The 12,806-nt window shown below is 45.4% G+C and overlaps 1 protein-coding gene across 2 annotated transcripts in view; it reads left to right on the top strand.

Annotated features, from left to right (window-relative positions):
• Window positions 1-12,806, top strand: part of LOC144951462 (uncharacterized) — a 138,101-nt gene that overhangs the window by 100,684 nt on the left and 24,611 nt on the right. Inside the window, exon 1 of one of the 2 annotated variants that reach the window (XM_078881749.1) lies at window positions 10,432-10,642. The exons of the other annotated variant lie outside the window; for it this stretch is intronic. Coding sequence (XP_078737875.1) covers window positions 10,597-10,642 — 46 coding nt within the window. The 5' untranslated portion in view covers window positions 10,432-10,596. Of the gene's footprint in view, window positions 1-10,431; window positions 10,643-12,806 lie in introns of those variants that run through there. 2 annotated transcript variants of the gene reach the window in all.

Below are 12,806 nucleotides of genomic sequence, written 5' to 3'. Positions count from 1 at the left end.
CAGTGTAGTATGTTCAAGGAGACTTGGACGACATAGTCGGAGGCACACTTATTTATTAACCACAGTTGTATATTACAGGCCGAGATATACAACACTCGAAGGGGTATCGGCCCCTTCACCCGTCTAACAGGGAGATCCCACAATCTCTGTCCCGGCTAGCCTACTCCGAGGTCCTCCACTACAGGGCTAGGGGAGGCTAGCTGACCCAGCTCTGGTTAAGCTGAGATTACGGCACCCTGAGTCCCCAGACAGGCTCTTAGAAGAACATCGGCTCTGAGCTCTCAGGGCCACGCCACTGGCTTGCCCTGGTCGGTCCTGAGAAGGACAGCAATCCAGGGGAGTCCCAGGGCCTATCTAGCCGGTCTTCTTGCTTCACTGGTTTAAGCTGAACACTGAACCCCGAGCCCTCCGGTTCACCGCCTTATATAGCAACTCCCCCACCGAGGGGTGGGGCCGTGGGGGATCCCAGCGCCGCATTAGCCCCCCAGGCTAAACGGTGCGGACGTGGATGTAAGCATCTCTTGGCGTACGGGCATAACCACGCCCAGTGTGTTTGTTTGCCCTCCCGTAACACCTCTACACCAGTACCAAAATATACTAATAGGGTTTTTCCCCTTTTTTCTGGCAACAAAACTGACACCTTTTGCAAGGAATCATGTCTACAGAGCAGCATTTTGCAATCTCCAATTTCTGTGAAAAGTTCGTGGCCATTGATGTCGGTGTCATAGAAATTTCCAAAATTTTTGCAATTTCGACGAATTGCATGGACATCTGTGTTGGATAGAAGAGTTTTGAAGTCCAGCAGAAATCCAAATTTTGTGTTCAGGTCTTTTAGTCGTAAAAACCGTGTTGACATCTGTTGAAGTCGATAAAATACGCTCTTCATAACGTGCACAATTTCTTCTGCTGAAAGTCCTGCATCTCTTGCCAGTTCTCCTGGCATCTTCCGACGTCGCCTAATTCTTCTGTCCACATCGATCCCCCAGGTTGTGCATCTTGTTTTGGCATTTTCTACAGCAACTTGGCTCAAATCATCACGAAGCTTGACAAATTCATGCTCCAAAGATTCAAAATCAGTTGCTGCTTCCTTGAAATTCATAGTAGGATCCTGTAAGCGCTTCTGAACACGATCAATTTTTCCAAGAATGACATTCCAGAAATGTAATAAAACTATGAAGTTAAAATTTAATACGCATGCCTGTAACTGTTCTGCATCACTTCTGGTTTCAGGTGTCATAGTTACGTCCTCCGATAATTTGTCTAGCAGCCATACTAGTTCATCCAGTCCTTCATAGATAGCTTTAACAGTTTCTGATCGTGCACTCCAGCATGTTTCAGGCCGTCGTAGTTTCCGCCACCAAAAAACAGGCCAGTGACTAAGGCTGAAAGACTGCGCCTGTCTGTTGTTTAGGACGTTCTTCCATGTAAGTTCTTAATAGGCGCGCATACCAAAATGTAATTACATGACATGTAGGCTGTATGTGGCGGGATATATAAACTTTTAGGTTCAGGTGTAGATTTGTGCAGTAGTTTCAGGCTTTTCGATTTAAAGCTTTCGTGACTGCAGGGATTCATCTTCTTGGTTATTTCGGTAAAGTCACGTATAAGGGAAGTAATAAAATAATAAAAATAAAACATAATAAAATGAAATAATTCTCACGACGTTTCGGCCAGAACGCAAGCAGCCGTCCTCAGGTGAAGAATGAGACACTACCAAGCTAGGAGCTTATATATAAACTGGGTTGGAGGTGGAAGAGCGCCTTAACAAAAAGCAGCAGCAGATGTTAGTGTAAATGCGTTTGGTATTACCTTAGAGTCGCGGCATCTCTTCAGAAAGGTGAGAGACTCGATTAGCTGAGCCTTCTTATCACGGAGCTTGTTGAAGGATCTCAAAGTTATGTGGAAACCCTCCCCGTAGAGGCGGTTAAATTTCGATTTAAAGCTTTCGTGACTGCAGGGATTCATCTTCTTGGTTCTTTCGGTAAAGTCACGTATAAGGGAAGTAATAAAATAATAAAAATAAAACATAATAAAATGAAATAATTCTCACGACGTTTCGGCCACAACGCAAGCAGCCGTCCTCAGGTGAAGAATGAGACACTACCAAGCTAGGAGCTTATATATAAACTGGGTTGGAGGTGGAAGAGCGCCTTAACAAAAAGCAGCAGCAGATGTTAGTGTAAATGCGTTTGGTATTACCTTAGAGTCGCGGCATCTCTTCAGAAAGGTGAGAGACTCGATTAGCTGAGCCTGCTTATCACGGAGCTTGTTGAAGGATCTCAAAGTTATGTGGAAACCCTCCCCGTAGAGGCGGTTAAATTTCGATTTAAAGCTTTCGTGACTGCAGGGATTCATCTTCTTGGTTCTTTCGGTAAAGTCACGTATAAGGGAAGTAATAAAATAATAAAAATAAAACATAATAAAATGAAATAATTCTCACGACGTTTCGGCCACAACGCAAGCAGCCGTCCTCAGGTGAAGAATGAGACACTACCAAGCTAGGAGCTTATATATAAACTGGGTTGGAGGTGGAAGAGCGCCTTAACAAAAAGCAGCAGCAGATGTTAGTGTAAATGCGTTTGGTATTACATTAGAGTCGCGGCATCTCTTCAGAAAGGTGAGAGACTCGATTAGCTGAGCCTTCTTATCACGGAGCTTGTTGAAGGATCTCAAAGTTATGTGGAAACCCTCCCCGTAGAGGCGGTTAAATTTCGATTTAAAGCTTTCGTGACTGCAGGGATTCATCTTCTTGGTTCTTTCGGTAAAGTCACGTATAAGGGAAGTAATAAAATAATAAAAATAAAACATAATAAAATGAAATAATTCTCACGACGTTTCGGCCACAACGCAAGCAGCCGTCCTCAGGTGAAGAATGAGACACTACCAAGCTAGGAGCTTATATATAAACTGGGTTGGAGGTGGAAGAGCGCCTTAACAAAAAGCAGCAGCAGATGTTAGTGTACATGCGTTTGGTATTACCTTAGAGTCGCGGCATCTCTTCAGAAAGGTGAGAGACTCGATTAGCTGAGCCTTCTTATCACGGAGCTTGTTGAAGGATCTCAAAGTTATGTGGAAACCCTTCCCGTAGAGGCGGTTAAATTTCGATTTAAAGCTTTCGTGACTGCAGGGATTCATCTTCTTGGTTCTTTCGGTAAAGTCACGTATAAGGGAAGTAATAAAATAATAAAAATAAAACATAATAAAATGAAATAATTCTCACGACGTTTCGGCCACAACGCAAGCAGCCGTCCTCAGGTGAAGAATGAGACACTACCTGCAGTCACGAAAGCTTTCAATCGAAATTTAACCGCCTCTACGGGGAGGGTTTCCACATAACTTTGAGATCCTTCAACAAGCTCCGTGATAAGAAGGCTCAGCTAATCGAGTCTCTCACCTTTCTGAAGAGATGCCGCGACTCTAAGGTAATACCAAACGCATTTACACTAACATCTGCTGCTGCTTTTTGTTAAGGCGCTCTTCCACCTCCAACCCAGTTTATATATAAGCTCCTAGCTTGGTAGTGTCTCATTCTTCACCTGAAGACGGCTGCTTGCGTTGTGGCCGAAACGTCGTGAGAATTATTTCATTTTATTATGTTTTATTTTTATTATTTTATTACTTCCCTTATACGTGACTTTACCGAAAGAACCAAGAAAATGAATCCCTGCAGTCACGAAAGCTTTAAATCGAAATTTAACCGCCTCTACGGGGAGGGTTTCCACATAACTTTGAGATCCTTCAACAAGCTCCGTGATAAGAAGGCTCAGCTAATCGAGTCTCTCACCTTTCTGAAGAGATGCCGCGACTCTAAGGTAATACCAAAAGCATTTACACTAACATCTGCTGCTGCTTTTTGTTAAGGCGCTCTTCCACCTCCAACCCAGTTTATATATAAGCTCCTAGCTTGGTAGTGTCTCATTCTTCACCTGAGGACGGCTGCTTGCGTTGTGGCCGAAACGTCGTGAGAATTATTTCATTTTATTATGTTTTATTTTTATTATTTTATTACTTCCCTTATACGTGACATTACCGAAAGAACCAAGAAGATGAATCCCTGCAGTCACGAAAGCTTTAAATCGAAATTTAACCGCCTCTACGGGGAGGGTTTCCACACAACTTTGAGATCCTTCAACAAGCTCCGTGATAAGAAGGCTCAGCTAATCGAGTCTCTCACCTTTCTGAAGAGATGCCGCGACTCTAAGGTAATACCAAACGCATTTACACTAACATCTGCTGCTGCTTTTTGTTAAGGCGCTCTTCCATCTCCAACCCAGTTTATATATAAGCTCCTAGCTTGGTAGTGTCTCATTCTTCACCTGAGGACGGCTGCTTGCGTTGTGGCCGAAACGTCGTGAGAATTATTTCATTTTATTATGTTTTATTTTTATTATTTTATTACTTCCCTTATACGTGACTTTACCGAAAGAACCAAGAAGATGAATCCCTGCAGTCACGAAAGCTTTAAATCGAAATTTAACCGCCTCTACGGGGAGGGTTTCCACATAACTTTGAGATCCTTCAACAAGCTCCGTGATAAGAAGGCTCAGCTAATCGAGTCTCTCACCTTTCTGAAGAGATGCCGCGACTCTAATGTAATACCAAACGCATTTACACTAACATCTGCTGCTGCTTTTTGTTAAGGCGCTCTTCCACCTCCAACCCAGTTTATATATAAGCTCCTAGCTTGGTAGTGTCTCATTCTTCACCTGAGGACGGCTGCTTGCGTTGTGGCCGAAACGTCGTGAGAATTATTTCATTTTATTATGTTTTATTTTTATTATTTTATTACTTCCCTTATACGTGACTTTACCGAAAGAACCAAGAAGATGAATCCCTGCAGTCACGAAAGCTTTAAATCGAAATTTAACCGCCTCTACGGGGAGGGTTTCCACATAACTTTGAGATCCTTCAACAAGCTCCGTGATAAGAAGGCTCAGCTAATCGAGTCTCTCACCTTTCTGAAGAGATGCCGCGACTCTAAGGTAATACCAAACGCATTTACACTAACATCTGCTGCTGCTTTTTGTTAAGGCGCTCTTCCACCTCCAACCCAGTTTATATATAAGCTCCTAGCTTGGTAGTGTCTCATTCTTCACCTGAGGACGGCTGCTTGCGTTGTGGCCGAAACGTCGTGAGAATTATTTCATTTTATTATGTTTTATTTTTATTATTTTATTACTTCCCTTATACGTGACTTTACCGAAAGAACCAAGAAGATGAATCCCTGCAGTCACGAAAGCTTTAAATCGAAATTTAACCGCCTCTACGGGGAGGGTTTCCACATAACCTTGAGATCCTTCAATAAGCTCCGTGATAAGAAGGCTCAGCTAATCGAGTCTCTCACCTTTCTGAAGAGATGCCGCGACTCTAAGGTAATACCAAACGCATTTACACTAACATCTGCTGCTGCTTTTTGTTAAGGCGCTCTTCCATCTCCAACCCAGTTTATATATAAGCTCCTAGCTTGGTAGTGTCTCATTCTTCACCTGAGGACGGCTGCTTGCGTTGTGGCCGAAACGTCGTGAGAATTATTTCATTTTATTATGTTTTATTTTTATTATTTTATTACTTCCCTTATACGTGACTCTACCGAAAGAACCAAGAAGATGAATCCCTGCAGTCACGAAAGCTTTAAATCGAAATTTAACCGCCTCTACGGGGAGGGTTTCCACATAACTTTGAGATCCTTCAACAAGCTCCGTGATAAGAAGGCTCAGCTAATCGAGTCTCTCACCTTTCTGAAGAGATGCCGCGACTCTAATGTAATACCAAATGCATTTACACTAACATCTGCTGCTGCTTTTTGTTAAGGCGCTCTTCCATCTCCAACCCAGTTTATATATAAGCTCCTAGCTTGGTAGTGTCTCATTCTTCACCTGAGGACGGCTGCTTGCGTTGTGGCCGAAACGTCGTGAGAATTATTTCATTTTATTATGTTTTATTTTTATTATTTTATTACTTCCCTTATACGTGACTCTACCGAAAGAACCAAGAAGATGAATCCCTGCAGTCACGAAAGCTTTAAATCGAAATTTAACCGCCTCTACGGGGAGGGTTTCCACATAACTTTGAGATCCTTCAACAAGCTCCGTGATAAGAAGGCTCAGCTAATCGAGTCTCTCACCTTTCTGAAGAGATGCCGCGACTCTAATGTAATACCAAATGCATTTACACTAACATCTGCTGCTGCTTTTTGTTAAGGCGCTCTTCCACCTCCAACCCAGTTTATATATAAGCTCCTAGCTTGGTAGTGTCTCATTCTTCACCTGAGGACGGCTGCTTGCGTTGTGGCCGAAACGTCGTGAGAATTATTTCATTTTATTATGTTTTATTTTTATTATTTTATTACTTCCCTTATACGTGACTTTACCGAAAGAACCAAGAAGATAGTTTCAGGCTGCCGCGCCCGCCGCAATAAGTTATAATGTAACATTGTAAGCTTCATTTTGGCGCCCCTTTACCTTGGCGCCCGGGGACATATGTACCCCCCTGCCCCCCCCTAGCTACGCCTCTGCACTCACCCACTCTATACACTCACCCACACACTCCACACCCACACACGCCACACTCACCCACTCTATACACTCACCCACACACTCCACACTCACCTCACAAACTCCAAATATACAGCAGGAATCAGGGACGGGATTAAACCCATAACCTCTTGCACACTAGGCAAGGGAGATAACATCTCACCACCTCGTGCTATTTTACACATTTAAGGGGAAACCCAGGGCCAGTCCATATGTTCGTCGCTGATCGTGGCTGGGTGGCTGAGTGGGAATGGAACTCGGTTAATCTGGATCATAGTGCAGTGTTGCTAATCCTTTGACTACCAGGCCTTAATTCATAACATCTCTAATTTTGATCAACCATCTGTAGGATTCCAAAATTTGACACCGCTTGGTCTTTCTTCTAAAATACTTTCCTTTCTAGAGTTGACAAACATACCCCTTTAAAAAGTTCAGTCAGGGGGATTCTGTCCTGGTTCAAACTAGAAATTGCCCAGCTCATCTGCTCCATGAACGTAGCTTGGAAACTCACTAAGCAAGCTGCTTTGGACAAAAACTGGAGCAACTGCACCAAATTTGTCCAGCAGACCAAATAGAGTAATACCGCGGTTTACGCCGGGGACGCTTCCTGAAATGTGCGATGGCGAATATCGAAACGATGTGATTCGAAGCTATTTACAGGATAGGTGGAGGTAAAGGCTAAGAGGCGACGGATACGAGAAAGGATAGACGATGCTCTCAGCGACGTAAGTGTGGGTTGAGGTGACGCAAATCAAGTAGTGGTGTTAAAAAAGTGATGATGTATTTGCGACACGTTAAAGAAATAGATGTAAATTGGGGTAATTAATCTACTCTCATTTTCGGGATACCCTTTATGATTGAAAAGATGATCCAAAACATTGATTGCAAGTCATAAAGAACCCTTGAAGATAAACGTCTGAAATATGGAGAACCACCAAGGCTTTTGCGCATTGGCAATTGCCTTTTTGATCAAAATGCAATTATAAATGAGTTTAACTCACACTTTGCATCTGCAGGCCACATCTTTAGCGCTGACATCAGCCATGTGACACCACTGTTCACTCGCCTCTTGACCCGTCCAGCAATAACATTTTCTGCCTGACTACTAAGGCGTGTGCATAGGGAACACACAAGTTACTACTACACGGCCCAAATCCCCTTGGGCTGACTGGCGAGTATCTTCACGCAGGCTCATTCGGCTATGACTGGCACCTACGACATTGGCACATGGCAGGCCAACCATTTTCCCCCAACGCTTGAAAAAAACCGTGGTCTGGACCATGATAGGGCGCCTGGTGAAAAAAACCGACGTGGGGGGGGGGAGGCCTAATGTCCTAGCCGCTAAATTAAGTGTCTGCGTGGTGCGTGTGCAGCAGCGGTAACATGGAACTTGGGTCTGATGCCTCCTCTTGCTCTGGTGTACTCCTGCTCCTCCAGTTGAAGGATGAGGCCACGAAATCTGGGAGGCCAGAGCGTGTAGCCACCCTGGTTGAGGCCAGTTTCTGATGCTGTCAGGGGAAATTGCGGATTGTTGGGGAGAAAGCTGGGGGGCATTAGGGGCTCTGATAGGGCATATGGGGGCAAGATGGGGGCCAATGGCGGTGCTGGCGGACTGTTCGAGGTTAAAATGGGAGATGTTGGGTCTCCTGGCAAGGGGTCCTGGGGTTAAATGAGGGCCGTTGGGTCTGCCGATGGGGCGCCCTTCAGGTGGAGCAAGGCCGTTGGGGGCAATGGCTGGGCGCGCGGGGGCAGGATAGGGGCTGGGAGCCTCATTAGTGGTGCAGTGGCCAGTCTGGCTGCCAGGGCAGTCCTTGCATTTGCGCCCTGCTGCCGCCGTCATGCCCGTTGCTGCACTCCTGTCCACGAGTTACCTGCTGCGGGAACAAACTCACGCGCCATAGGGTTAATTTCTCCCCACCCCCTTGTCCCTGCTCAGTGCAGCCCCGCCAGGGCACTGCCATTGGTAGATCACCACTCCGTGCATTTACCATCAAGTGTCACAGATCCGGGGAATAGGGTGGCATTAATTCTAGATTTGAAGTTTTCGTGACTGCAAGGATTCATACTCTTTAGTTTTTTCGGTAAAGTCACGTAGGTGAAAATTTTGAATAAATTAAATCACGACGTTTCGGAAGAAACACAAGCCTCCGTCATCAGGTGTAACCGCTTCAGTAAAATTCTGTAGGGGATAACCATCTCGGTGCTAGTACAATAAATGTACGGTGCCTGTACGATGAATGGCGAATGGGAATGAAACACTGTTGTAACTCAAAATTTCTTAGTGATGGTGGTGTATCAGGCTGGATATGACTGTGTAAAATTATAATAATCAATATGGATATGATTATGAGAGTAAATATAAACTGGCTCTTACACTATGAGATCTCTTTTACCAGTGGCAAAATATAGTAGTAGGTTTTTACCCTTTTAAACTGGTACAAAACTGACACCTTTATTCAAGGCATCATGTTTGCAATAACCACAACACAAGTAGTCAAAAAAGCAAACAAAAAGAAGCAACTCTGATAATGATAATAATATGCACTGTCCTTGAAGTTGATTGGTCCACACCCGAGACGGCTTTCTTTAGAGCCTAGTCCCCATTGGTGTTGGACCAGGTGTCATCTGGTCCAACACCAATGGGGACTAGGCTCTAAAGGCTCTAAAGAAAGCCGTCTCGGGTGTGGACCAATCAACTTCAAGGACAGTGCATATTATTATCATTATCAGAGTTGCTTCTTTTTGTTTGCTTTTTTGACAACTTGTGTTGTGGTTATTGCAAACATGATGCCTTGAATAAAGGTGTCAGTTTTGTACCAGTTTAAAAGGGTAAAAACCTACTACTATATTTTGCCACTGGTAAAAGAGATCTCATAGTGTAAATGCTTACCCCGAGCTCTCAAGACTCTGATATTGCTAATTATAGAGTATATTTAGTATACTGATGATACTATGTAGTTTATACTTTAGTTGTTTACGTGGTGGTTTTAGTTACTGCAGCTACATACTATTAACACTCCTTCCCTTTATTAATTCTACCCCTATCCCCTCCCTTTGATGCTGCTAATCCTGCATAATGCACGGGCATAAGTAGTACTAATGACATACCTGCATTTCCCATACATATGCTAAATTCCTCTTGATATGCAAATTACTTGGTCAAGGCGCTCTTCCCCCTCCAACCCAGCTTAAATATACGCTGCCAGGCCTGGTGGTGTTTCATTCAGACGCTGTCTTTCTGACAGACCTGTTCTTCACCTGAGGACGGCTGCTTGCGTTGTGGCCGAAACGTCGTGATAATTATTTTATAATGTTTTATTTTTTATTATTTTATTATTTCCTTTTACGTGACTTTACCGAAAGAACCAAGAAGATGAATCCCTGCAGTCACGAAAGCTTTACATCGAAAGAATCTAAGTCTCGGGCAAGGCCGGGTCGTAAAGCTAGTATACAATACAAGTTGTATGCATTGATGGATAACATACACACTTACATATATAACAGTAATAATTACATCGTAACTACATATATAACAGTGAATATGCAATTAAAAGTTAAACATTCGGGCATAATTTATCTACACTTATAATGAAACCTAAGAATCTAAAGAGAAACCTAAGAACCCAACCGAAAAACCACAGCTCGTGGGAGGCCGTTACGAAATCAAATCCGAGCGGCCGTCGCCGACCAATCAGAGCGCGTGGTTTCCCCCCATCCCCCTGATCCCCCCCCCAACTCTGTCCACCCGTCTCGCCACCGACCAATCACAGCGCGTGGTTTCCCCCCATCCCCCTGATCCCTTCCCCCAACTCTGTCCACCCGTCTCGCCACCGACCAATCACAGCGCGTGATCTCCCCCTAACTCCCACCCAAACTCCTCCATGACTCGGCTCGCGCCCCGGATACCGTCCGCTGATTGGGCCGCGGTCATGTGACGTAGAATTTAAATCTGTCGTCTGCCTGCAACGGACGGCACTTGCTTAGCGCCAGACGATTAGTACTCGCTCGGCTTGCTGCGGATGATTGCGATTGTTAATTTGTTGGTAACGTTGCAAACTTAAGGATGTCCTTCGCACGGGCGCCTTTGAGACGCTTCAATGACGACTTGGGTAAGTGGGGTTTTTTGGTAAGCTCCCTACTGTTCGTTGACCACTGCTTAAGCAGGAGGGTAAGCTCTGTATACTGAAGAGCGGTTACCCGAAACGTCGCCTGTTATTTATTACGTCCGCTTAAGGTCGCATGCAGTGTTCGCGTTGTTGGGGCAGCGATGGCGTAGTGAGTGGTTAGCGCTGCACTGTTCGCGTCTCGCCTAGGTCGACTCGGCCTTAAATGAGTCCCTGGTGCGTGTGTAATTACGCAACGACTGCAGCAACGCTGGGGAGAGACAAAGGCGGCCGGGCCTTAGGAGGTGCTCGCTAACAGCACTTGCCCCAACAGGCGTTGTAGGCTATACGGGATGCCTTTTGCGTGCAATTAAGCTGTGGTCATGATCTAACTGGCTGTAGTGCTGGATTATGTCGGTACTGTATAGTCGGGTGAGTTTCGTGTTAGAGGGAGCAGTGGTGTCGTGGTTGGTGCGCCGCGCTTTTAATCCGGCGATCCAAGTTCGATTCCCGCTCACGGCCAATACCAGTCATCGTTATTATTTGAACCGGTCCTGGGCCTCCCCAGGGTCGACTCAGCCTCAAATGAGTGTGGCGCAATGTATAAACATCGCCACTGGGGAGACAAAGGCGGCCGGGTGTGGTGCTGGCCACCCACCCCCCTCGTATGCCATGCCGGTCTTCATAGTTGCTCGCTAACAGCACTTGCCCTAACAGTCTGTTAAGGCTGCTAGGGCAATGCTGTGTAATTAAGCTGTGAACATCAGCCATGCTCTGTCGACGGTGGACATCCTCCATTTGGGACGCGTTCCGTTGGCGACTTCTCCGTTGTTCGTCTCGACCACGCGTCCCAGCAGCCCTCGATACAAAACCCAACACGACAGTCGGTAACACCGCGCGTTTGTGCTGGGCCTTGAATCGAATGGATAACATAGCTGCCAATCCATACGGTTTACCCATACTCATGTACAGGGAAATTGAGTTTGCATGTCCATACGGGGTACAGCCGTTTCAATGCGGGAAAAAACATGTTTTTGTCCATTTGTTTGTGTTTCTCCATTGTGATGGACTTGTAGGATGAACGTTGAGATGTTTAAGGCACGGGGTGACCAATAATGTCTGAATTGGTCTGATAAGGTAGGCACTGACAAGGGGGTTGACCGGTATGGGATACATATACAGTGTTCGACGTTTCGGGCAGTGTCTCAAATGCTTCTCGCATCTCCGATTAGCTACATACGGTGCGAAAAGCTCAACAGCGCATAGGTTGAGAGGCCAGAATAGACCCTGCATTGTAAGGCCGTACAGTTTCATGCACACGTGACGTTGTACAGCCTGGGTCTGTGTCTGTCGCGCTTAGGGGTTCAAGAATATCATTATTTACCAGGTAAGGCCTACTGAGCTATATACAGTAACTCTTTTTCAGAAGCGACCTGGCCACAAATTATAGCCCAATCAAGTGGCTTATATGCACATTTGTAACAGCCATATACTCTTAAACGCGTGATGTTGATTCTACTCGACCACGGGGAGAGAAACATGCAAACTTCAAATATACAGGTATCAGGGTCGGGATCGAACCCATGACTTCTTGTATGCCAGGCGAGGTATTTTATATCTCGCCACCACCGTGCCATGACCGTGTTGTAGACACTGAGATCCTACGTTCAAGCCTTGCATTTGGATGCCTCCACTATGTGTCTCTGTCTCCGTCTGTTTCTCTCGCAATGGCCCATCTTTATCATGGCACATATACAGAGGCCCGAAAAGAGATGACTTGATTCCAAGAGTTGGAGGCTGCATTTGTTTACATCATGGGGCCCTGATGAGAATCACATTGTAAACGCGTCTCCTGATGAGAACCCAAGTTGTTGAATAGACATGAATAGTGTGAGTAAGGATGCGCAGTTTGTACTTTCTCCCCCTGTTCTGCATTTGTTTCCTCCGGGTTTTCCGCTTTCCTCCCCCCATAGCTAAACCCACACGTACAGTGGAACTGCTTTTGGGAAAACCCATATCTCCAATGCTGAACAAAAATCCCTTGCAGATTCCCCAACTAGAATCTCGCAGCAAATATTGCTCCCCTACTGGCAAAAGACTAATACACAAGGACAGTTGCCATTGGGGGTGCCCCTCGGCTAGACCACACAGCAGCAACATCGCTCCCCCT

Source organism: Lampetra fluviatilis, chromosome 62 (assembly GCF_964198595.1).
Source record: "Lampetra fluviatilis chromosome 62, kcLamFluv1.1, whole genome shotgun sequence".
Lineage (NCBI taxonomy): Eukaryota > Metazoa > Chordata > Hyperoartia > Petromyzontiformes > Petromyzontidae > Lampetra > Lampetra fluviatilis.
This window is presented reverse-complemented; position numbering and strand designations above follow the sequence as displayed.